Source organism: Monomorium pharaonis, chromosome 10 (assembly GCF_013373865.1).
Source record: "Monomorium pharaonis isolate MP-MQ-018 chromosome 10, ASM1337386v2, whole genome shotgun sequence".
NCBI lineage: Eukaryota > Metazoa > Arthropoda > Insecta > Hymenoptera > Formicidae > Monomorium > Monomorium pharaonis.
Genome location: NC_050476.1, coordinates 14983688 through 15010045, shown reverse-complemented (window position 1 = coordinate 15010045; position 26358 = coordinate 14983688). Strand labels below are relative to the sequence as shown.

The window sequence follows — 26358 nt, the reverse complement described above, 5'->3', positions numbered from 1 at the left end:
TCACGGTTACATATAGCATCAGTTGCGCCCCATATTTAGCGTTGCGCGTCCTGCGTCAACTTGCCGCCGACGTAGGCGGCGCACACCCTCTCGCAATACCAATAATTCACCACAATACGTACGTCGACGATTGTATTTTTGGAGCAGACGACATATTCCTCGCTAAAAAAACGAGAGATCAGCTTATCGCACTTCTAAATAAAGCTGGTTTCAAGTTGCGCAAGTAGGCAAGTAATAGCTCAAATCTGCTTGACGGTAGATCCAACAGATCACGGACTCGCACAACCCAAACCGCTAGAAACAAATGACCATGTGAAAATACTCGGATTGCATTGGCTACCCGATATCGATGCATTCCAGTTTAAGTTACAAGATTGCAGGTTATCCCGGGAACTAAACGCGCTATATTGTCGGCGATCGCTACCTTTTTTGATCCGCTTGGATCACGGGCTGACCCCGATGGACATTACGTCGCCTCACTTAAACCAGTCAGCATGCCGCGATTGGAACTTTGCGCCGCCGTCCTTTTAGCGCGCATGGTCGCGTTTATACGTTCAGAAATCGGCGCTCCCATTTTGGCGTGTCATTGTTGGACCGATTCCACCGTCGTATTGGCCTGGTTAGCCCAACCTCCTTCGCAATGGAATCTCTTTGTCGCTAATCGAGTACATCAAATTCAAACTCGGCTTCCCGATGCCCAGTAGAACTACGTACCGTCGTCTCACAACCCCGCCGACCTTGCGTCGCGAGGAATAACGTCATCCGACCTATCAGCTCAAGAAATGTGGTGATTAGGCCCCCCCGTGGCTTAAACTCCAAGCAGAATAGTGATCGTCTCTCGATCAAAATGACCCGCCTAAGCCAATTCCTGAATCGAGAACCAAAACCTCGTGTTCTGTCGCGCATGCGACAGTGGACAGTCACTTTAGATTTAAACGAGAAGTTTTCGTCTTAGAGTAGGCTTCTTCGGGTCACCGCTTATGTCCTTCGCTTTGTTGAGCTAGCAAAACGCAAACACGATAAATGGTTCAAACAGCAATCGGTATCAAATGACAATAGAGGTTTACTATTGATCCTCGCTGATATCGATCTCACTCGCGTTTTTGGCTCAAGTTCATACAAGGTCAGTTATTTGCCAAAAAAACTTTATTTCATTAAAAACTAACTCGCGTCTTCCATCGAATAGTAAATTGGCTTTGCTGAATCTCCTCCTTGACAAACAAGAGCTAATACGTGTTGGAAGCAGGCTGCGCCACGCCGACCTACCTTCAAACACCAGAAATCCAATAATTCTCGCGTCACATCCACTCATAACAAAATTGGTAGGAGAAACTCATCTCATATATTCGAGAAGCCCAAATCTCTGCCGAACTGATGGGAGACCTTACCGACTGCCGCGTGAATCCGACGTCCCGCGCCTCATACACTGCGAAGTCGATTACGCCGGACCAATTCAGGTGCCATCCTCGAGTGAGTCCCAGATGCGCACAGTAATAAACGGACACAGACTGAGTAAGCAGGCTGAGTGAAACGGACACAGTAACAAACGGACACAGACCAAATGCGCACAGACCAAATGCGCACGGACCAAATGCGCACGGACCAAATGCGCACAATCGCAAACCCATGTGGTGCAGAGAATGCTTTGCACACACACACACACACACACACACACACACACACACACACACACACACACACACACACGGGAGTGCAAGGGGGGCTTCGTCCCCCCTCCTGCACCCACCCCGTCGGTAGAGGTGCCCTGAGAAGTCGCAACTCATGTGGTAAGTCTGTTGGTTACTGTGTCCGTTTGGTCTGTGCGCATTTGGTCGGTGCGCATTTGGTCTGTGTCCGTTTCTTACAACGTTCGTTTCACTCAGCCTGCTGTGTCCGTTTATTACTGTGCGCATTTGGGACGCTCCCCCATCATCGCCAGGTCGCGGTCGCAAATCAATCAAGGAGTATATTGCAGTATTTGTTTGCATGACAAGTAAATCTGTGCACCTTGAATTTGGGAGCGAGTCCCAAATGCGCACAGTAATAAAGACACAGTAACAAACGGACATAGACCAAACGGACACAGTAACAAACGGACACAGTGCAAAACGGACACAGACCAAATGCACACAGACCAAACGGACACAATGCGAAACGGACACAGACCAAATGCGCACAGACCAACCGGACACAGTAACAAACGGACACAGTAATAAACAGACACAGTAACAAACGGACATAATAACAAACGGACACAGACCAAATGCGCACAGACTAAACGGACACAGTAACAGATGGACACAGTAACAAACGGACACAATAATAAACGGACGCAGTAACAAACGGACATAGTAACAATGGGTAGCATTTGGTCTGTGTCCGTTTTACTCAGCCTGCTGTGTTCGTTTATTACTGTGCGTATCTGGGACGCTCCCGAATTTGGTAGGTGATTACTCCACCAATACCTTTCTAGCAGCCCTTGATCGGTTTTACGCACGCCGTGGTAGACCTAAATGCTTATACTTTAATAATGCAAATTTTCAATGCGTTAAAGTTGAACTCGCCGCCATCTGGCAGACCGTTACCAGAGCTGCCAGATTTTGCCGGGTTGCCCGGCACGGTAGGCCGACGCATGCGCTTACGAGTTGAAATACAGTAACGTATCACAAATCTGTAGACTCTTGTGACTACACACTCAGGTGTGCGTGGATAAGTAGAGAGTAGAATGTTCACATAATGATAAAAAATACACATTTTTCTGTAATTAAGAAAAATATTTTATTTGGCAAAAATACTACTGAGATATCCTCTGTACTGAGAGTACTGGGCCCGCCAAAATTAAGCGCCCATAATACACATAACTGTATTTGCCATCCATTACACATGCGCGGCTTGACCCATGGCGGGGGGTCTGGCAGCACTGACCGTTACTTGTAATCCAGATAATTTTAACAAATGGGCCACTCATGGTACCGAATGAAAATTTATTCCTCCCACCGCTCTTTACTTTAGGGGATTGTGGGAGGCGTGCGTGAAAAGCATCAAGTTTCATTTAAGAAGAGTGGTGGGGGTTCATACACTCACATTCGAAGAAATGTCAACGCTTTTAAGCAAAATTTAAGCGTGTTTGAACTCTCGTCCGATCGCTATCTGACTGCTATGATGATTTTTCAGCTCTTATTCCGGATCATTTATTGATTGGCACCGCGCTCGATAATGTACCCGGTACACTATCGAGCGCGGTGCTAATCAATAAATAATTATCGATAATAAGGATGGTTCCGGAACACTGTACCGGAACCATCCTTATTATCCATAAAAGAAACATGTCTCGGTGGCAACTCATAGCTCAATTGCGCGAAAATTTTTTGAAATCATTGTCAGACGACTATTTTCACACACTCCAACAACGTCCTAAATGGCGACAAATTCAATAGTTAGCCCGAGTCGGACGTGTCATCCTACTACGCAACGCGTTAGCGCCACTGAGCCATTGGGAACTCGGACGTATTACAGAAAGTCATCTCGGCGATGATGGCTTGACTCGCGTCGTTACAGTGCGAACCGCTTGTTCGACCTATAAGCGAGCCATCCACAAACTCAGTTTTCTACCACTTGACATCTCCAGTCACAACTCTCAACAAGCATCCGAACCCTTGTAAGTTCCGCAGCCAACCAGTCCGTGACTCAACCTAGGTTTACGTTGACTTTAAAGTAAAAAGGAATCACAATCATAAGTGCGCCAATACGCTTGGGCGTGAGTGATGCACTCTCGTCCATGTAAGCTACGAGTTTCCTCACAGCCTCGTCCTGGCGGGCGAATTACTTCTATCATTGTATTTGGATTGCCACCCGAAGGCGGGCAATATATTTGAGAATTTAGCGGGAGAGGAGCGAGACGACGCGCCTAACGCTTTCGAATGGTACCTTTAGTGCCATCCGTATTTTCAAAAATAAACCCGTTGCTTGTCGCGTGGGGTATCGCTTCGAATTCCCTGCGGTCGCGCTCGCTCTCGCTCGCAGTCAATCGCGTACGACCGAACGCACGAGAGCACGCGCTTACGCATTATACATAATTTTACATTTTTTAATTATAAGTTACAATGCTACATTTCCACTATTCACCGTGCGCATTTGCGAATAAACGTTGAACTATTTTGTAGACGTTAACGTGTAAGAGTCATTGTGGTAATTCATAGAACAGAAGAGCACATTCATCTCCGAATCGTGTCACGTGTTAAATAAAAGAGTTTGCCAAACCAGCGTCGACTTTTTGCCCTATCGCTGACTCCTTATCGGGATAGAGCCTGCTCCTACTCATCAATTGACTTGGTCTTGACCGCATTAATTACTCCAAAACAATTTGCATTAAATGATGCAAATGAAAGCGTATTATTATAACCACGAATACGATTGTAAAAATGGTTTGATTTTGCATGATTCCCAGTAAACAATTCACATAATTCATATGGTGGTTGTGGTAACTCAACAGTACCATGACTACAACAATTGTTAAATGAATTACTATAATTGTGAGCTATTTTTTCAGAATTAAAATGTTTCACGCCACAATGTTTACAACATACATTTATTTCTCCTATATAATGTTCTACAACATTTTGTATTTGATATATATTAATGTCCATGGATCTTTTTTCTGTTGTATTCTTTTTGTTCCATCTCATCTGTTTACTAATTATATTAGTATACATTGATTCTGTTTATATAGTTGTATCATTTGTTATATTATTTCGAGATGATTCTTCGTGTAAATTTTCAAATCTGTTATTGTCTGAATTTATCAACCTATTTGATGTGCTAGGAATACAAGGAACAATGTTGTTATTTAAAGCTTCGAAAGTTGAATGAGTATTGTCAGTTATTTTGTTATTATCACTAACATTAAATAATTTTGTATCATTATTTACACTTTATAGGATTCTTAGAGGAAATAGTAGAAGATAAAAAAAGAGTGTATAATATTAAAAGACTTTAATATAGATTGTATGACAGACTCTTATTATACAAATGAACTACTAACGACTATGCAAAGTATAGGTATGAAGCAATATGTTGATAAACCAACGAGAGTTACCAAAAATAGTAAAACAATTATAGATCTAGTTTTTGCGAATAAGGAAATAAATGTACAAGTAGATTATGAACCTAAGATAACGGATCATGCGTGGATAAAAGTCGTGATAAATACGAAGAAGATTGTAAATAAATATAAAGAATTCAGTGACAGGAATTATAGTAGATATAATGCGAATGAATTTATTAAGCTAGTGGAGAATAACCTAGGACAAAGACAAGATTTAGATTTTAATATAAGAGCAAGGAAATTAACCAATAGTATGGTAGATGCGCTAGATATTTCTACACCTAAGAAAATTTTTAGAATACCGACAATATGGAAAGGGAAAAAATGGTATTCAAAGGAAATAGAAGAATTAGCGACTAAAAAAGATGAAGCATATAGAAAAGCATTGTACGATAGCACGGAACAAAACTGGGCACAATTTAAAATTGAAAGAAATGCAGTAGTTAATTTAATTACAACAATGAAAAAAGAATATTATGAAAGCATGATTGATCATAATAGTAACAATCCCACAACTATGTAGAAAACATTAAAAGAAATTATTAGAGGAGGACCAATAGGCGCGAAAGTTGTAGAAAATATGGATTTTAAGATATTAGACAATAATATAGAGTGCGGTATAGCTGATAAATTTAACTTATATTATATACAGAGTATTAAAGGCATAATAAAATCTATAGATAGGAATTATACAACGAGCACTAAGAGCAATAAGAGAACTATTTATTGTATTCAAAAGAAGGGAGAGTTGGAAAAATTTGAGTCAATTACGACAAAACAGTTAAAAGTAATCATTAGAGAATTACTAAAAAAGAAAGAAGGAATAACTAGCGATATATAAAAAACGGTGTTTTGTGTAATAGGAAAAGAATATTGTGATATAATAAATAAGTCGTTAAGTGAAGGTTGTTTTTTGAGAGAGTAGAAAACATCCATGATAATTCCAATACCAAAAGTAGAGAAACCTAAGAGAGCAAGTGATTATAGGCCTATTAATATACTACCAATATATGAGAAGGTATTAGAGATAATAGTTAAAAAACAAATTGAATTTTATCTAGAATGAAATAATATCATAACAGAACATCAATCGGGCTTCAGAAAAAAGTATTCCTGTAAAACAGCAATTCAAACACAAATGGAATTATAGACGAATGGAAATTGATTGTTAGTGAGAGACCAATAGTAAGAGTTATTTTTGTAGATCTTAAACGGGCATTCGAGACAATTGATAGAGAAAAGTTATTAGAGAAATTATATCAGTACGGTATTACAGGAACAGTTCTAGAATGATTTAGGTCGTACTTAAAAAATAGAATGCAACAAGTTCAGTTTAATGATGGATAGTCTAAGGTAATGACTACAGAATATGGAATGCCACAGGATATTGGGCCCATTGTTGTTTATAATAAATATATATATATGATATTGTTAACGTTTGCTCGGAGGTGTGTAGTATAAAAATGTTTGCAGACGATACCTTAATATATGTAACAGGTGAGAGTAGTGCGGAGGTAGAGAGAAAATTGAATATTGTATTTAACGTAGTGGATAGGCTGGAAAAAATGTCCTGTGTTCTTCAGCATAAAGAAATGTTTCAAGAGATTCTACCACATTGCAAAAAACTGTACGAGAGATGAAATGTGTCATAAATGTACAGGAAAGCATAAAGCAAGTGAATGTAGAGAGAAACATAACAAATGTGTAAATTGTATATTTAAAAACTGCAATAAAATAAATAATTTTATTTATTGGCTATTTTTCTTCTATTACTTTTTTTTTTAAATAAGATTAATTTTAAATAAGTTTTATTTTAAGCAAATTATAATTTAAAAAATGTATTTATATAAAGTTATTAGTTAACAGAAACTATATGTACAGTTTACATGTATATACTGTTACACAAATAAGATGTATACATATAAAAAATATATGAATATGTGTAAAGAATATGTATAGCATTCACGCACTGGCAGCAAGAAGGTTTTGTACATGTTTCGTTCGAATGATGAGTGCGTGACCGATGAGAGTGTCACAGCGGATTTCGACGGTTTTCGGTGGTTTTCGGAGTGAACCCGCGTAGGGATAAAGACGAGCGACAAAAACGTTCATTTACGACACTCCTGAGAAGAGTATAACTTTATTTCTCTTGTGAGTCAATCTAAACACAAGCAGAACACGCAACAGAATATATATATAAAGTAAACAATTATATTTAAATAAATACGTTGTGCCCCGTGGGTTTCGAGACACAGTATTGGGGATCGCTGCCGTACTCCTCGGGTCAGGTTCTACAGAGATAACGCCGGTAGTAGATTAACATTATATATTTTCTCTCTACTTACAAGTTACAACAATTCGTTAATTAATAAACCTGTACAAAAGATATAATGTCGAGCGACACAGGTTCGTCGCTGTATGGTACGCAAATAAGCCCGCTCGTTATCTTTACAGCGGTGTTTATATACATCGATTTTTGGTGTATAATCGGGGAGGGTATTTCCGCGGTCACTAGCCTTCGGTCAGTGCACTTGCTTAGCCAGCAATTGCTGGCTACGCAGATTCTATCAGGAGATTTTGGGTGTCGTTTATTCGACAACCGTGTGCATTGCCCGGTGCGACGTTCGGTATGTAAGCTAGGCGGTGTTGCATGCGCAAGGTGTCACTTGACACTTTTATCGCTTGCGATATTCTTGGTGTGAGTACATCTACACTTACAACATCCCTCTCCCTTATTGAAAAGAAAATGAGGAGGCTTAGTTTTTGCAAACATTTACGCGAAAGTTTTCGCAACAGTGTTCAATATAATGTTTTTGCGTAAAAAAATGTTTTCACGCAATATAATGTTACATATTATAATTTGCAGCCCTAAATAGAAATTTTTCTTTTTTACATACGTACACGCATACATAGATACATTGGTATTACTGTGTCCACTGTGGACGAACGCTATTCATAAAATCGCAATCTTGGCGTTATAGGCTAAAATGCGAAGTTATACTTGTGGGTTACCACATCCCTCCCTCGCAAGGAGAAAAAAATTTTTTTTTACATTAATCGCGCACATTAAAATACGCATACATACATACATACATATATCTCGCAATATGTTCAAAGCCTTGTCGGATATCGCGTTATTAAAAAGATTTTTTTTTACAAATTAATACAACGACATAAATATAACCTTGAAGGGTGCGCTCACTTGTATGCGCTAAATTGACTGTCTGTAATCGCACTTATATGTATTTAAAATTTTAATTTACGCTTCTATTTTAATTTACGCTTTTAATCGATTCTCGTGCACGCGAGTTGTCGTTCGTCTTCTTTTTATTGTATAATTTACATCAGAGTGTTTTTCGGTTACGCCGGTTACGGTATATGGTCCAGTCCACTGTGCGTCTAGTTTTTTAGATCGTCTGCGTTGGAGCGTTTCATCGTATAATAGTACTTTTCGCCGATTTTAAATTTCGCTTCTTTCGTCTCTTTATCATACTGCGTTTTGGCCTTGACCGTTTTTTCTTTTATATTTTCGTGTGCTACACGATTTGTGGCCCTTAATCTATCCCTTAATTCAGTGCTCGGAATTAGATGCACATTTCGTCTCGATTCCTGAGGCACCGCCTGCTATACCCCCACTACCGCTCTAGGCTCGACGGCTGAGCCGCCGGTCGCGCCCGTGGCCTTGTGTCTCAGGAGCGTCCTACGATAGATATGCCTGGTCCATTCGCGTGATTAAAAAATTCTCTTGCGCTATGAATAATTTTTTTATTTTTACAGACAATTAAAGTTATTAATATTATTTTTCCTCCTGCGTGATGTGGAAAGCTATTGACAAAATTGCAATTATTACATTGTGTTATATTATGGTCATTATATGTATATACAAATATGTTTATAAACGTAAAAATAATATTAATAACTTTAATTGTCTGTAAAAATAAGAAAATTATTCACAACGCAAGAAAATTTTTTAATCACGCGAATGGACCACGCGTATCTATCGTAGAACGCTCCTAAGACATAAAGCCACGCGCGCGATCGGCGGCTCGGCCATCGAGCCTAGAGCGGTAATGGGGGTATAGCAGGCGGTGCTTCAGAAATCGAGACACAATGTGCAACTAATTCCGAGCACTGCCTTAATTGTACAATTAAGGAAGAGGTTAAGGGCCGCAAATCGTACACAATCATACACAAATCGATACGCAATCATACACTCATACACAATCATACGCAATCATACACAAATTGTGCGCGCGCGCGCGCACACGCACACACGCACACACACACACACACACACACACACACACACACACACACACACACACACACACACACACACACGCACGCACACATGCACGCACGGGGGGCAAGGGGGGGGCTTCGGCCCCCCTCCCGCACCCACCCCGTCGAAGTCGCTAACCCATGTTGTACATTGCAAACAAACTAAAGTTTATATGTATTAGCAGATTTCCAATACAATATACGCGGTGTACAACTTTGCGGTGTACAACTTTGCGGTGTACAAGTTTGCGGTGTACAACTTTACGGTGTACAAGTTTGCGGTGTACAACTTTGCGGTATACAAGTTTGCGGTGTACAACTTTGCGGTGTACAAATTTTACGTGTCCAATTGCACGGTGTACATTGTTATTGTGTCCAAATTGTAATTTGTCCAGAATTTGTTTTTCCTGTGTACAAAATTACTGTGTCCAAAATTCCTGTGTCGAAATGAACCGGGTCCATTTAAAACGTGTACATTATTTTGTGTCCATTTGAAACGTGTACATTATTTTGTGTCCATTTGCACCGTGTTCATTTGCATTGTGTCCAATTGTACTTCGTCCAAGTGAACCACTCCCGTTTATACGTATTTTTGAATATCTCACTCATAAAGTTCGTTTTTTGATCCGTTAGTACGTATTCCGGTGTTCCGTATTCCAGGACAATTTTCGTGAAAAATTTTTCGCTCACGGTATTTGCTTCCTGGTTTGGTATTGGTATCGCCTTACTAAATTTTGTAAGATGATCCTGAAAGGTTAGTAGGTACCGATTTCCATTTTTTGTTAATATTTGTGGTCCTACAATGTCGAACGCACATTTCTCGAAGGATCGGCTAGGCCTATCTGTGATGACAAGAGATGCCTTTATTCTTTGAGAAAGTTTATTTTTCTGGCATAGCTCGCATTTTTTTTATGTATCGCTCTACATCGGCCGTTAATCCAGGCCAATTATGTTTTAATCGTATTCGTTTTATTGTCCTTTCAATTTCTTGATGCCTTTCCGTAGGTGCATCATGGTATTCATATAAGATTTGTTTCTTCTTTTCTTCTGTATATGCTAGTTTGCATTTGTTGTCCTCTTCTTTTTCGTCTTCAGTAGATGTACATGCGTGTTCGCCGTCTTCGTCTAGCGTGAATACTTTATCAGCTGCTTCTGTAACGTGAGCTTCCCGTTTCACATTACGACTTAGCGCGTCGGCGTTTGCATTTGCTCGACCGGCCTTATGAATAATTTCATAGTCGTACTCTTCCAGTTTTAATCGTCATCGAATCAATCTTGATCCGGGATTATTTACATTAAACAACCATATGAAAGGTTTATGATCGGTCACGATCTTGAACTTATTAGTTCCAATACATATGGACCTAGTGCACCGCGATCTACGCGAACAGTGTTCGATAGCTGCTGCCATCTAACGTGATGGCGCAAACTCAATACATGCTGAATCCCGAACATCTAAATAATTCACTTCTTTGTGTAAAAACTCGCATTTGTCTGGCTGCAGCTTTAAATTCGCTTCTCGTAAGCATTGCAATACTTCCGTTAAACGTTTATTGTGTTCTTCTAGACTCGATTCGTATATCACTATGTCATCGAGATATACTAAGCATCTGAGTCTTTGTATCCCCATGAGTACGGAATTCATCAGTCTCTGAAATGTGGCTGGCGCATTTTTTAATCCAAAGGGCATTCGATTGTATTCGTAATGTCCGTACACTGTCTTTGGTTTATCTTGCTCAGCCATCGGTATCTGATGATATCCTGACGCTAAATTTAACGTCGAAAAATATTTGGCGTTTTCCAATTGATCTAGTATTTCTTCATTGTTGGGTAGGGGGAATGAATCGCCATAGTTAAGTCATTGAGCTTTTGAAAATCGATTACGATTCAAAGATTTGGTTTTCCAAACGGGTCAGCTTTTTGGGGTACCACTAATAGTAGCGCGTTCCATTGACTCGTGCTAGCTCTGATAATGCCATCGTGTAGCATTTATTTTATCTGCGTATTTATTTCCTCCTTATGCTTGTGGGGAGGCGATACGGTTGTATGTTGACCGGCGATGCGTCGGCTTGTATACGTACCTCATGTTTCACTGCTGCGGTGCATGTCAGTGATTCTCCGTTTAGGTGGAATATGTCCTGATATTCTTCGCATATCCATGTGAGTTCTTGTCGTTCTTCCAAGTTGAGATGCCGGGTACGTAATGTTCGTCAGATCCGCTCGCTCCACGGCCGTTTATCTATACATTTTTAATAACCGCATCTTTAATAACCGCATATATTTGATAATCATTTTCGTCCTGGTCTTCAATGATCACGTGCGGTGTGCGTATTTTTACCGGCCTATCAGTAGTGTTTACTATGCTGATTGCGCACGTTAAATTTTTTGGTTCGACCATGCATCGGCCGATGTATATTCCGGGCTCTGTTTCTATTGCTTGTATTATCCCGGGTTGGTTTCGATTGGTGGTTGCTCGGACGATGGTCTCACTGCGCGGTTTTAAGGTTATTCTCCCGTATGGTTTTAATTAAAAAATGACACCTGCAATTTGCAGTTCTTCCTTACCGTAATCGCGGGCTTCTTTATGTTTCTTCGTGAAATCGAGGCCGAGTATTTCGTCGTATTCCATCGGGAAGTCATCTTTCACCACATACATGGTGTGATTTATTTCCCGCAATTTAATATGTGCCTGCATACTTCCAATTGTATGCAATTAGTGGCCAGTCACTCCCGCTAGGGTGATTCTTTCGGGGGAAATTCTAGTTTTCCCTTTGAGCTTGTTTAATCTTATCAGCGAAATCGTTGCGCCAGAATCAAAAAACATGTTTATTTCTCCCGACCGCGTTTCCTGTGTTGGAAGTGTAACTTGGTCAAGGTCGCAGCTCCGCTGGGTATCTCGAGTTACCGGCGCGATTTGATATGACCGCGCGCTCTTATCTTTCTTGTTCTTTGTCTCTCCGTCTTTGTCACTACTCTACTCAGAATCGGAGTTCTTTTTTCTTCGCGGTTTGATCGCTTTTCGCGTATTATTATTTCGTGATCCCTGAAAGCTACTTGGCGTCTTATTTACGGTCTTTCCGTTTAGGTGCCAATACTCGTTCCGAGTGTGGCCGTGCTTCTTGCAGTTTGCAAAATTTTTTGACTGCGTTGACTCGTGATTTCTCAGGTTGCGGTAGCGCGAAGCGATTGACATATCGACTGCTTCAGCAATCTTTACCGTGGTGCCCTAGTTTCCCAAATTTCCGGCACTGCTTTTATAATTTTCTTCACCGGGCATATTATATTTTGGCTTAGATCGGTTAGCGGCCGTTCCTTTTATTCGCTCTTCCTCACTGGCGGCGGCTATTGCTTCTTGAAGCGTTGCATATCTGCGCGATCTGACTACGGCCTTCATGTCATTGATAGGGCTAAGCCCTATCTGATAATTTTCGAGCGCCCGCCGCTGTAGTATGTCTAATATCGCGCGTTAATTTTCAGTCGTATAATGCTGTCGACCCTCTATCATGGACTCGTACAAGTCCATTGTTAACTTGGCGGTTTGGAGTCCGTATATTCGAGCATTTTCTCCGATTCTTTGTTTAAGCGTATTAAATTCAATTTGTAAATGCGTGGTACTCTTCTTACTGGTGTAACACGCTTGGGAACATCCCAGATGCGCACAGTAATAAACGGACACAGCAGGCTGAGTGAAACGGACACAGTAACAAACGGATACAGACCAAACGGACACAGTAACAAACGGACACAGACCAAATGCGCACATACTAAATGCACACAGACCAAATGCGCACAGACCAAACGGACGCAGTAACAAACGGACACAATGTGAAACGGACACAGATCAAATGCGCACAGACCAAACGGACACAGTAACAAACGGACACAGTAATAAACGAACACAGTAACAAACGGACACAGACCAAATGCGCACAGATCAAACGGACACAGTAACAAACTGACACAGACCAAATGCGCACAGACAAAATGCGCACGGACCAAATGCGCACGAACATACCACATGGGTTGCGACTTCTCAGGGCACCCCTACCGACGGAGGGTGCGCATCTGGGACTCACTCACACGCTTCTAGCTCTTGCTTCAATTGCTCAAAATCGCTGTTTTTTGCATCTGGAAATTCAGCATAGCTCGGTCTTTTAATTTTGTACACAATATGGCTCCTAATACAGTCACTTCGTCTGTCGGATCGATATTTTGACCGCGTACGTCATCGCGCTTAGGAATTCTTGTAGTTTGTTCGCATTCCCGTCGAATTCCGGGATCATGCAACGCGCTTCTTTTAGCGATAGGAATCCGCGGCCTCTCCGATGTCGGACGTCTTCGTCAAGGTCTATGAAGGTAGTTTCTCTTGAGAAGTCTTCATTTGCGCACAGTACAATTGGACACGTTGCAATTGCCCACCGTGCTATTAGACACGAAACATTGCACACCGTTCAATTGCGCACAATTCGTTTGGACACAGTTCAATTGGACACAGTTCGATTGGACACAGTTCGATTGGACACAGTTCGATTGGACATAGTTTGATTAGACATAGTTCGATTGAACACAGTTCGATTGGATACCGTTCGATTGCGCACCGTTCAATTGCACACCGTCCAATTGCACACCGTTTAATTGCGCACCGTTCAATTGCACACCATTTAAGTCGCAAACCCATGTGGTGCAGTAAATGCTTTACACACACACACACACACACACACACACACGCGCGCGAGAGCTGCAAGGAGGCTTTCGGCCCCCCTCCCGCACCCACCCCGTCCAAGTCGCTAACCTGTGTACACATTGCAAACGCAGCCATAATGTATGAATATTTAATATGCCATAGCGCGAAGTGCGTGTTAGCCGGATCGCGTTGCGTGCGTCGAGAATTCGCGCCGCGGTACCTGCTCCTCCACTATCTTTGCGTTGTCGCAAAGTCTGTCTATTCCGTTTCGTGAATGTCGCGTTGTCGTCTCATTGTAATTTCATTTGCGTTGTAATAGCGGTATTCGTGTCCTAGCGTCATTTGCCGTGTCGCGCCTTGCCGTTGTCTTCAGACTTCGCGTTTTTGTCTAACTTACTGTTATCTTTGCGCCTTTTTCTATTGTATCTTACTTCGTTCGCGCGTCCTGGCTGATCCTGTTATTTTCGCGTTATTTTCCGTTTTTGAGCATTTCAGTTATTCTCTCTTAAGTTCCATCACTCTTGCGCTAAGCGAAGTCTTTGTTATATCGATCTACTCTCTCATTATTACTTATTTCTGTTAATTTCTTTTAATTGAATAAACACGCTGTTAATTTGTTTTACAAAGAACATATGTGATTCCTTGTATCGTTTTGTGTGTGTCGTCTCGTGTAATCGAGCGTTCGCCTGTGGCATACCGCCCCTCTACCGAAATTGGAATGGCCGGCTAACTACTCCGCGCGAGCGTAAAGCGGGATTTTTGTGTTACTTTCGCATCTGGATTTGACGTGACGGAAGTGCGCGTTTGGCGCCCAACATTTCGTGATAACTTCCGCGGATCGCCCAGTGCTATATAGAGAAGTCATCGAGGGAACGTCCATCTTCTCTTCCCCTTTCGTATCGTTTTTGATCCGCGTCGCGATTCCGCACAGTGGAATGTAAAGAAAACGCGTGACACCACACACGTGCAGCATCTACAGTCGCAGAACCGCCGCTAGACGGCGATGCTGTCTTTCTCGTAATGTAATTTACATCTTGAAAGTCAGAGACCACCCATGGTGACGCCTGACGGATGAACATATTGTTACGCGCGCTGCATTTTTTATCGTGTCCAAATTGTAATTTGTCCAGAATTTATTTTTCCTGTGTACAAAATCACTGTGTCCAAAATTCCTGTGTCAAAATGAACCGTGTTTATTTGAAACGTGTACATTATTTTGTGTCCATTTGCACCGTGTCCATTTGCATTGTACTGTGTCAAAGTGAACCATTCCCTATACATCTCTTTTATTTTTTTCTCGATCGTTACATACAAGTTATATTGCGTGTTATTTTTGTTTTGTTGCATCAACATTGCTATTATTTAAGGGATTGCACCACTGTAAAATTATCAAAAAATCGAAAAAAAAATTTTTTATTACATAATGTCTTAATGTTTTAAAAATAAGTTTAAATAGGTTTTATTGCTTAAAAAACTTTTTAATAAAGTTAGTACGTAAAGCCGCAGTTTTGAGCGTATCTCAGCACGGCCACCGCTCACACTTAGATATTTTTTATTTCCTCAGGTAAAAGGTAACTTACCTTTGAATAATGATCTCCGAATAATTGTACATGGCGTTAGTAATCCTTTAAAAAAATATATAATAGTATAGCTCAGTATTATGACTGTTGAAACGAACCAATTTGACGCCTTTTTTACGCTTTTTAAGGCATGCATCCGAAAGACTTTTCTATTGAAAACAACTAAAATTATCTCACAACAAGTATGATATGGAAGTAAATAACGCATTTTTTTATTGATTTATTAATTTTGTATCTGTAATGAGTGCCATTGCTCAAATAGTTGTGTGAACCGATGTGACTTACTGAGTCCGTTAATAGCGATTTGAAGAACGACGTAGCTGCTGATTTTGCAGTTTGTGTATTCAATAATGGTTTATGCAGCATTATGTAAATTATGGAGCTGATAAGTATCGGTTTTGGACCAAATTGCTACAAACGCTCACTCACGGTCGCCGCAAAAGAAGCGCGCTCATCCTCTAGATCATTTCGCAAAAGCAAAATAGAAAAAGATATCGCCGCAGAAGAACAACTATATGGTCCTGGCACTGCGGACTAAAGATAAAAAAATTGAAACCTAAAAATTATTATCCATAAAAAGTAAAAAATCGATTTTGAAAACTTTAAACGCGTTTTTCTCGAAACTGCATTTTTCAAATTGGCTTGCATAACTTCAACAATTTTGGTTCGATTCACTTTAAATTTTAACAGCATCTTCAAAACAACATTCCGCGACGTAACACGTATGGATTTTCCAATTAATAAAAAATTTTGTAAGTTATGACCGTTTTTCACATTTTTATTTAAAAACCTACTCTGTCTTTAACCTTTTGAGGTTAAAAGCCACAAATTATTCTTGCTTACGAATTTTAATAAAACTCTGTATTTAAGAGTCTTTTGGGCTGCTGATTACGAATTTAATGTCAGATTTTTAAAATTAAAAATAGCGAATCTAATATGACAAAACACTTAGATACTAAGTACAAAATTAGTTGAATTTTTAATTTTACGCCCATCATATTGTATCTACCATTTTAAATTTTAAAATTTTGATAACGGATTCGTAATCAGCACCCAATAAAACTAAGTTTAGATACCTAGTTATGTAAGTTTTATGGAAATTGGTTAAATTTTTAATATTGTGTCCGCCATACCCAGACAGCACCAGATATCGTACGAATATTATACTCTCATACGTAATGTACTGTGATCATACCGAATATACGTAAAACATTCATATAACGTCTCAGTAGAATGTCATTTTGATATATCCTCAAGATAAACTTAGAATATAGCGACTGAACTTCGCAACTCCTACTGAATATACTGAGATTATATCTAATATACTCAAAACATCCGTAAAATATCCTATGATATATCTCATGTATATCTATCACATATTTCCAAAATATCCGCGTAATATCGAAAGTGAATCATGTCAACGCTATTTATGATCTGTAACGTTACGCATTTTCGTCTGCCGTGTGATGCAGACACGTGGTGAAGTGTAGGGTGTGAACGTGCGAACACGAACTCACGGACAACGTGGTTTTCTCAGGAATTACGCCCAGATAACTCTGGTATGTACATAAGATATAATATAGTAACGTAAACTATAATAATATATATATATTGTATATATACATATATTATTTAGGTTATAACCTACAATTATCTGAGCATAATTTCCCAAAGCACCCCAGCGTATTCAACAGATATTACGCTTCATTTTTTGCGATAGCTTCCTGATGTGCGAAATGATTAATTCCTCTTCTTATTTCTTCTTGCTAATTCTGTATGTTTAATTCCTTGTTCCTTATTCCTCTCATTATGCATGAGCCCATATAATGTGAACATACTGTAGACATATTGTGAATATACTGAAGATATACTTTAGACATACGTATAACATTCTTAAGATATATTCGGTATATTCTCATAAACTGCCAGCGAAATTCTATGGGATAAGGCAACGCGGACATAGTACGTTATGAGTATATACTCGCCATATCACAGACGTATCTCTAATATTATACGAATATTGCAATATACTTTCGCAATATCCTATTATCGTTCTCATAATCTACATGTGCTGTCTGGGATATTATATCCACCATTTTCAAAAATCTGATAACGGATTCGTAATCAGCGATCAAATACCTCCAAGTGTAGAATTTTGTAGAAATTAGCGCTCTTTTCTAAGAGAAAATAAACTTCTTTCTAAAAAGCAGCAAATTTTTGGTATTTGTTTATGTTCACGAAATACTCGCTTGAGCTCGCGGTTATGCCTTGTGGATGTTCACGAGGGTGAGAAAGGGCGTCGTGGAGTCAGATATTAATACAATTTATTTTACTAATAAATTACAGAGCGAAACGCGGAGATGTCTGTCGCGATCGTCATGCGATATCACAGAATGTCATTTTAATCACACTAGAATACACTTTGAGTCCTGTATGCTAACTTTCTGTCCGATGAGCACTTGCGTGAGTCAATTATATTAATCTATCACCGTAATGTGATGATGCCCGTGAGCCGTGTTGAGCACGTGGCGCCGGCGCGCCTTGCGCGTGCTGAGCGATGAAAAGGCCCTTGTTGATGCACCAGAGTTATCTGCTACGTTTCCTCCTTCGGCGAACGTCGCTGAGATGAGCTGAACGAAATGAGCACTAGAATCCTCGATGAGTTCTCACAATTACTAGTTTCACTCGATTTACTATCCTCTCTGAGCTGCGTATACACACTAGGCCGGGGCCATGAGCACTAGAAAGTAGTAACTGAAAGTGACCGCCAGCTACCGAGCGCTGTCGGCGCTTCGCGATTCATGCGCTCGGTGATTGATGGATGCTGCCACCTGACGCGGCGAGAACTAGTGACAACTTCACTAATTCTCGAACAGTTTATTTATAGAAAGTAAATAAATATAAATTTTTAATTATACATATTTCTTAAACATACCTTAAGATATTCTGAACTATCATAAAGCAAAAAAACGATTTTAAAAGATTAAAAAATCGTTAAAATAATTAAAAACGAGAGAGATCTTGGTGGGTCACTCACAATCAGTGATCCATCATGACGCAAAGGGTTAAATGCTTGTCATTTTTTCAAAAAACGATATTTTTTATTAAATTCCATACATCTTTCACTGGGTAATTTAATAGAATCTAGATTAAAAGAAAATTTTTTCTGATGATAAGTCAACAATTGAAGTTGGTAGTCTGCAAGTCTCGGAACACCTTCAAGAGATGCCTTTTTACAATAAGAGTCTTTTTACAATAGTTCCTGCGCCATTATTTTTAAAAATTACAAAGATTTTTTTTAAGTTTAATATGTATATTAAAGAATACATGTACTTGTTCTAAGATTGAAAATTTTGACATGAAAAGATGATTGAATATGTACCTTATCTTTATGCCGCTATAGTGGTGTAAGCCCTTAACCGTTTTCTCGGATAATTTAAATATTGTTTTCTTACATTTTAATTTCTATTGACTAATTTAATATCGTCAATTTATTCTGAAAAGGAGCTGAATTTAATTTTTATTTATTTGTCTTTTCAGTGCGTGGCAATGGAAATACATCCTATGTATTTGATGATACCAGCCACACTAATGTGTTCGTTTTCGTTCCGCTTGCCAGTTGGGACACCACCAAACGCGATTATAACAATTGCAGGACATATTCCGACCAATTGGTTGATAACTGGAGGCTGTGCACCTGCAATTTATAGCTTAATAGTGGAAGTAATTTTTTTCTCAACATGGGGCGTTTTCGTTTATGGAATTAAAGATTTTCCCGCTTGGGCTAAACGTGTCCCAATGGAAAATAATACAAACCTTATAATTATTAACTAGGAACAACTATTGAAGTTACGTAGAGATTAAATCCTAAACTTCCTCGTCTAATTTTTCTTTTTGTAAAATTTTGAATCTTGTTACGAGTAGAACAACAAATTAATACTTTAAGTACTAGTGTTGTTTAAAAATGTTCTACATTTTTTACTGAAAACTGTTTATTTAACACAAATAAAATTTATATTCAGCAAGGGTATATTTTAAGATACATATGTTATTTTTCTACAAATTCTCTGTTCAGTTGTTGTGTAGTCTCGCGTGATTGCTATCCCAATATGAAGTCTTGTTTCTATAACCATCTCTTGACAGCCTCAACAAAGCCTTTAAATTTTATTCAGCGAAAGTTTAAAGACCGCGAAAGTGTTGTGAGAGCTGTTAAGAAATAACTACGGGACAGCCTACAAGAAAACCTCTTGTTTTGCAATGGCAAATAAGACCATATCAATAAAGAATTTGTTGAAAAGTAATATATGTAACATACGTACTTTTGCTGAATGTGAATTTTATTTATGTTGAATAAACTTAAAAAAATGTGATGCATTACTTTTTAAATAAACCTAGTGTCTATAACTAAACTATTTTTGTAACTTTCCTCTCATATGTGTTACATTATATTACACTGAGAGAAAATTATATACTATAAACTTTATTTACTACACACCTATACGTACTAATACATGTATGAGAATAATAATATAATAAAGAAAAAGATAATAAAGAACGATACAATGTTCAAAAATAAAGTTTAATAATGAAGTAGACAAAACAATCTCTTATGTACAAACTTTTTCGCGTGCTTTTTTTAGAGAGAAATGCATTTACGCACACCCGTCTCGTTTACCATACGGCCATAAATTTTTATGCCATTAGCATTTCAATTTGATAAATGTTAAGATATAGGATTTTAAAAAAACTCCATTAACTTATTAAAAAAAAAATTATGGCTAGAGCGAGAATCGAACCAGCGACTCCGCGCTTACGAAACTAGAGCTCTGTGCGCTCGGCTACGAGCGGCTCTGACAATAAGTCGAAATTTTTTGTACTTAAAGATATCGGAAATCTTCAAAATCGATTTTCTCGAGTATTTTTTTTAGATGCACATCGTATTGCTTTCGGAAATTGAAGTCCGGGTACTGATCTTCAAATCCTATAAGTATGAAAAAAATCGATGACCCATGACCCGTAAGGTCCCCTTGTAAGAAAAAAGCTACTACTTGTTTCCATCGACTAGCAATACCACCTAAAGACTAGCGTGACTAGCAATATCAGCCTTATCATCATTATTTGGTAAAGTAGCACATCCTATAAATGTATTTGTACTAGTATCAAATGAGTTACTTGGAGTAATGTTCATTTCGTCAAGAACAAGCATACAATACTTATCCAAATCATTCTTAAATGAGAGAACTTTAAAACGAAGAAATTCGAAAATTTCCTCTAGAATTCCACTAATAAATTTTAAAGATTGTAAGATTGTAATCGTCGACTTAAAGTTCTTAATGACGGTAAAGGTAAATCACGACTTAATTCCTCATAACCTGAGCGACCGCACGTAAATTTATATTTTAACGCTTTATTTCGTTAGACCAATACACGATACTTTTTTATAGTTTCCAAGTAATAATTTAATTTGATCTGCATTTAAAATCTTTTTTATATCTTTTTTGATCGTTATATTATTAGTATCCAGATTTTGTTGTAAATATTTAATTTGTTTTCTAGCACTTTTTAATTTCTCTCTGGTTTTGCTATACTTATTCTGTATTTTAATAATGCTTTCTATTTCTTTTTCTTTTTTTTCTTCTCCGAAAATTATCATTACATTTTTCTTCTTCTCTTACATCTTTAAATTATTCCTAGAATCCAACATTTCTTTGTTATTTCATAAACTTTATTTTCACGAACTTAATATATAAATAAAATATTTTATATTCTTAACGATTATATATAAGTTTTTAGTAATGTTGTAAGCCGATTACAACTATATCTATTAAAATTGCGACACGCATCTTTCGAAAGACGTTGCAAGAAGCACCTCTTTCGAAAGACGCACAAGAATCCGCCGCGCTTACGGAAGTCCCGAGTAACTTCCGTGAGATTACAACAGCGCGTTCGGAAGCAGTTCGTATCGCCCTAGAAATAGGTCCTACGCTGCAAAATCAAACCGCAAGGCTACCGCGTTCCGATGTCGAAACGCTTAGCCTCACGGAAGCTACCGACGCCCGGTCACTGGCCCCCGAAATTGCGCCAGATATCATAATATATAAACGCGACCACGCCGTGACCGAGCGGAGAGTATCATAACAGCGACCGAGCATCGTCGCATACCGTAAACCTTATCGCGAGTGTTACGTGACATCAACACAGCTGATTGTAAGCGCAAGAAACAGAAATAAAGACAGCGAACAAGCACATAAGAAGCGTCTTCTTTTCTCTTATACACCGAGCCGAACCTTCACCCTTTGGGTCCCAACCCTTCAGGCAGAACGATCCCAACTACCGACGGGAAAGAATTCCCAAAACGAGCAAACGCTCACAACAGTAACTTTAACTTAAATAAATAATGACTTAATTTAATAAAAACAATGTTTTTCAAAATAAACTTTTACTTTAGTATTAAATTACTGTATTCTCAACAAAATTTATAATTGAGTCACTTTTATGTTCATGTAACTTTAATTGTATTCTATACATTAACTTTTACTTAATTTTGGTTTTATTAAGTTTTGTTAGGTAGTAATTCTTTATCATTTAATTAAGAAATATATTAATTTACTGAACACTGCTAGAGACATTAATATTGTGTCTTGTTTGATCGCCTTTTATTTCTTCTTTTTTTCTCTTACATTATCATTACATCCTTCTTCTTCTATAATTACTTAAAGAAACTTTAAAGAAATAACTGAAATGATATACATAAGATGATACAAATTTACTTATTTCTGCAAATAATGCTGGAATAGCATTTTTTTTTATTTTATCATTCCATCTTGTCAGAAATTTTCTCACATTTCTGGGCCAAAATGTATCTATAAATAAAATTTTAATTATTGACAAAATAAAAATTAATTTTTTTGTTGTCAATAATAATTAATAGAAAACTAGTTTTTTTATAGTCAACTCCGCAGCCGAGTCAATTGTATTTTCGTACTATATTCGTGTCGCGAGTTATGGTCGTTAACTGTATTGTAAATCGTCGCGCATTTGTCATTCCGAAGAATCTAAGGTATTCTTATCGCATTGATATCGCGAATCCTTGCGTGTAATTGCACTCTCGTAAAATTAAATGTATTTGTCTTTCATCGTCTCGTCGGCGAGCTGGTGATAATTGTTGCGCACATCGTTCGCGGGATCTTATAGCACACGAAAGAGCACGAATCCGTTGCGTGTTGCGCGGGCTTCCACATACTGTTCGTCCCGGTCGCTCTTGGCGAGATTCTTTCGGGAATTCGGCGTTTCCCAACGACGCATGGTGAAGCGTAGACAAGCCGGAAAATTTCCGCGCATGTAAAATAACTCTTCCGGTAAATATCCCGTAGCCGCGAAATATATTTCCGAGCGATTATCTGCTTGCAGCGCGCGCGAGTGTTAGCCGCCGCTTGACAGAGCCTTACGATTTTGTATCGTCTGTTGTTAAATATATTCGTTAATTTCATTGTTTAATTTACGCTGTTCTGATAGTTCTCTCGTCTTCCCGATTCCATCCACCCGCATCGAACCTCCCGCTCTGCCATTTTAGGACTGAGTAGCTGACTGTCGGAGCCGTCGAGGCTCCGGTCGTCTAAAGAGTGCCCGTATTTTCCGCGATTTTACTGGATATGTTACCGCGTAACGTAGATTTGCTGTTTTGCATAGAAAGAGTGGTACGCTCAACGTACCTGGCGCCCAAGTTCGACTTTTAGCGGGAATACCGAAATTCGGTCGCCCCGACACCCGGGTGGCGCAGTGCCGTGACCAGGGGCGGAGGCGAAGTTGACCGTCGCTCGCGAGCACGATTACAACTTATAAAAATCTGTTTTTGTTCTGTTCTTTTGATAAAGCTAAATTATAATTATAATTATATAATTATATCTGGGATATAAATTATAATTATATCCCAGATAATTTCATAAATACTTTTACAATATTTATGATAAATCTTTATGATCTGTCAAATCTAAGACCACAAAAATATTTATAAAATATTTGTTTAAATATTTATAAAATATTCAAATAAATATTATAAATATTTTGTAAATATTTTATAAATATTGTGTGCTGTCTGTGGGATAATTCTAAATATAGAGATTGATGGTGATTAATATATATAGTCTTTGGAATCAATAGTTTTTTTTATGTTCGTTTATATGTTTATATGTTGGATTACGTTCATACAAATTAATAAAAAATGAACGCATAAAATTCAAATTATTATATTTGCTAACCGAGAAGCAGGATCGAATTAATACGTCATAATAACGTCACGGAATGACGGCGAGAAATAGGACCAAAATATTACGTCATAAAGACGTCATTAAATAACGTCAATATGCCGTCATTTAAATGTCATGGTCGCATTTTGGTCATAGGACGTCATTCGTACCAATATGACCAAAATTTGACGTCAAAATGATTTGCCTTTGCTACCTGGGTTATTAATAAATTTGTCAATAGAGTTGATGGCCGCTCGGCGGGCGCAATTGGGCGAGACAACGATGTCGCAATAAATCCGTGACTCTAAAGACGAAAAGATAGTAGCAAGTTCTCTCTCAAGCTCGTGACTCTCTCGCGAGTCGTCCGACCGCGAAATCGATGGCTTTACAATTTTCGTGACGCTCGTCTCACCAAGTCGCCTCTCTCTCGTCGGCTTCGTCCGGATCGGGATGACTACCGGTTTCTGCGTCCTCTTACACACAAAATCTCAGCTCGGGACCTGGATCGCACAATACTAAACAACGTCCGCAGCTCGAGTGATTGATTCTAGATCCTACGAGAGCCGCTCGGTGACGCGCCCCACCTTGCCTCCGATAAGCCGGGCCCTTATTGGCCGCAATTTTCCAAATTCGACTTGCGCGCGACGTGCAACGTGCATGCTACTTGCTGACTGATCCAAGCGCGGTGGTCGATATTTTTAAGCCCCGTGCACGGGAATTTTTGCGCTCTCCTCTACGACAATTTCCCGACTCCTTGCCGGGCGCATCCTCCGCCACCGGGATGTTATTTTCTCCTCGACGAGGGCGCAACATTGATTACAACTGTCGCTATCCTTGCCGGAACTCGTGCGGGATCGAATTTGAAGTCGCCCCGTCGCGTCGGGACGCCGGCCCTGTGCCTTCGCTGGATCTTGAAAGCGCGATTCGGCAGCAGTATCGGAATTCTCTCACGATAAAATGGTAGACAAGATAAGGGCGGTATTACCTGCGGACCCCCGATCGAAAAGAGTCTCCGTTACTTGACGTCACTCTGCGACTTCCGGGAAAGATCTTCGTTGAGACGAGACGTCAAAAATGACAAAATAGATCTCTGTGGCCACCGATTCTCGCCGCACTCGCGATGCAGCGCTTGTAAAAATCTTAACAATTAGCGAAAGGACAACACACAGAAAATACGACTTATCATGCTTTCGCGTCCGCTCTCGAGCGGCAGGACGCCCGCGTGATGTTAACGCGTAAGGGCCATTAAAACCCTTGTAACGGACAGCAACCTGCGTCACAACTCCCTCTTCCCCGGAGAGGACCGAGGAGATCTTGACTTTTGACGAACACGTCAACAGCCACCAACTTCTTCCCGCCATACGCGAATCGCACACCAATATCAAACCATGACGTAAATTTAAAAAAAATTTTGGGGGGGGTTCTAGCCGCGTCCGGCTATTACCGCCGCCCGCAAACACATAAACGGTAAATAATGTGGGGGTTTCTAGATTAGGGAAGCACGCTACTCATTTCATGAGAAAGACATACTTTCTCCGTGGTCTACCCACAATCTCGCAAACGCACAAGAGGAAGGATCGACACGGCAAAGAATTCTTTTGGACTTCACGCTTATGAACGGAACTCCTATTTCGCTCGCGATCTGCCGCTCCACCACCGACGCTCCACCGTCTCTACTCCTCTTACGTGCGACCTTCACCATAGCCAAAGAAAACAACAAAATGAAACAGAACGAAAGAAAACGAACGAACAAAACAAGACAAAACGAAACGAAGAACAGAATACGATCTCGAAACTCTTGAATCCAACTCCGTAATCTCGCTATTTATTGCCATACTATTAAATTAATTTTTTTGAGGCTCGTAAAGAAAGAATCTCGCACAACAAATAAATATTGCAAAGGTATGCTTTAGTGCTCTTTATTGCGTCCCGTATGTATAAGAGGAGGGAACGATAATCTAAGGAGGGATGAAGATAAGAAAAAAAAATCAACCCAGACAGCACACAACATCCAGTGGACGTCCGATTTTAGTCTTTATTTTATCCAAACGTTCATGGACGTAATACAAATATTTTAAGAACGTACATTATTGGACGTTCAAAATACATTCATATTTGGACGTTTTAAAGATGTACATTTTACGTACTTTTGAAAAAAATTTTTGCCTAAAAAATTGTTGTGTAAAATAATTGTCAATTCTTTTTGACGTGTAATAAAAATAATAGCATGTATGAAAAAAAACATTTTCTTGAGAATTGGCTCAGATCGATTCAATAGTAAAGTACTAAATATTTTTAGTAGTAGAGTATTAAATATTTTGCATATTTAATATATATATAAACGCTAGACAATAGTCTAATTATTTAAGATCCTGTGATCTTAGATAAAATATTATTCAATTTTAATGCAAGTTTGAGTTAATTAATTTGTTAGTAAAATTTATTGGATCATCCGCAGGCTGC

At 39.1% G+C, this 26358-nt stretch overlaps 1 protein-coding gene across 1 annotated transcript in view; it reads left to right on the top strand.

Moving 5' to 3' along the window:
- The window catches only part of LOC118647561 (protein I'm not dead yet-like), a 39942-nt gene extending 19716 nt beyond the window's left edge, over nucleotides 1-20226 (top strand). Inside the window, exon 2 of the mRNA XM_036292644.1 lies at nucleotides 19190-20226. Coding sequence (XP_036148537.1) covers nucleotides 19190-19483 — 294 coding nt within the window. The 3' untranslated portion in view covers nucleotides 19484-20226. The remainder of the gene's footprint in view (nucleotides 1-19189) is intronic.
- The last annotated feature ends 6132 nt before the right edge of the window (nucleotides 20227-26358 follow it).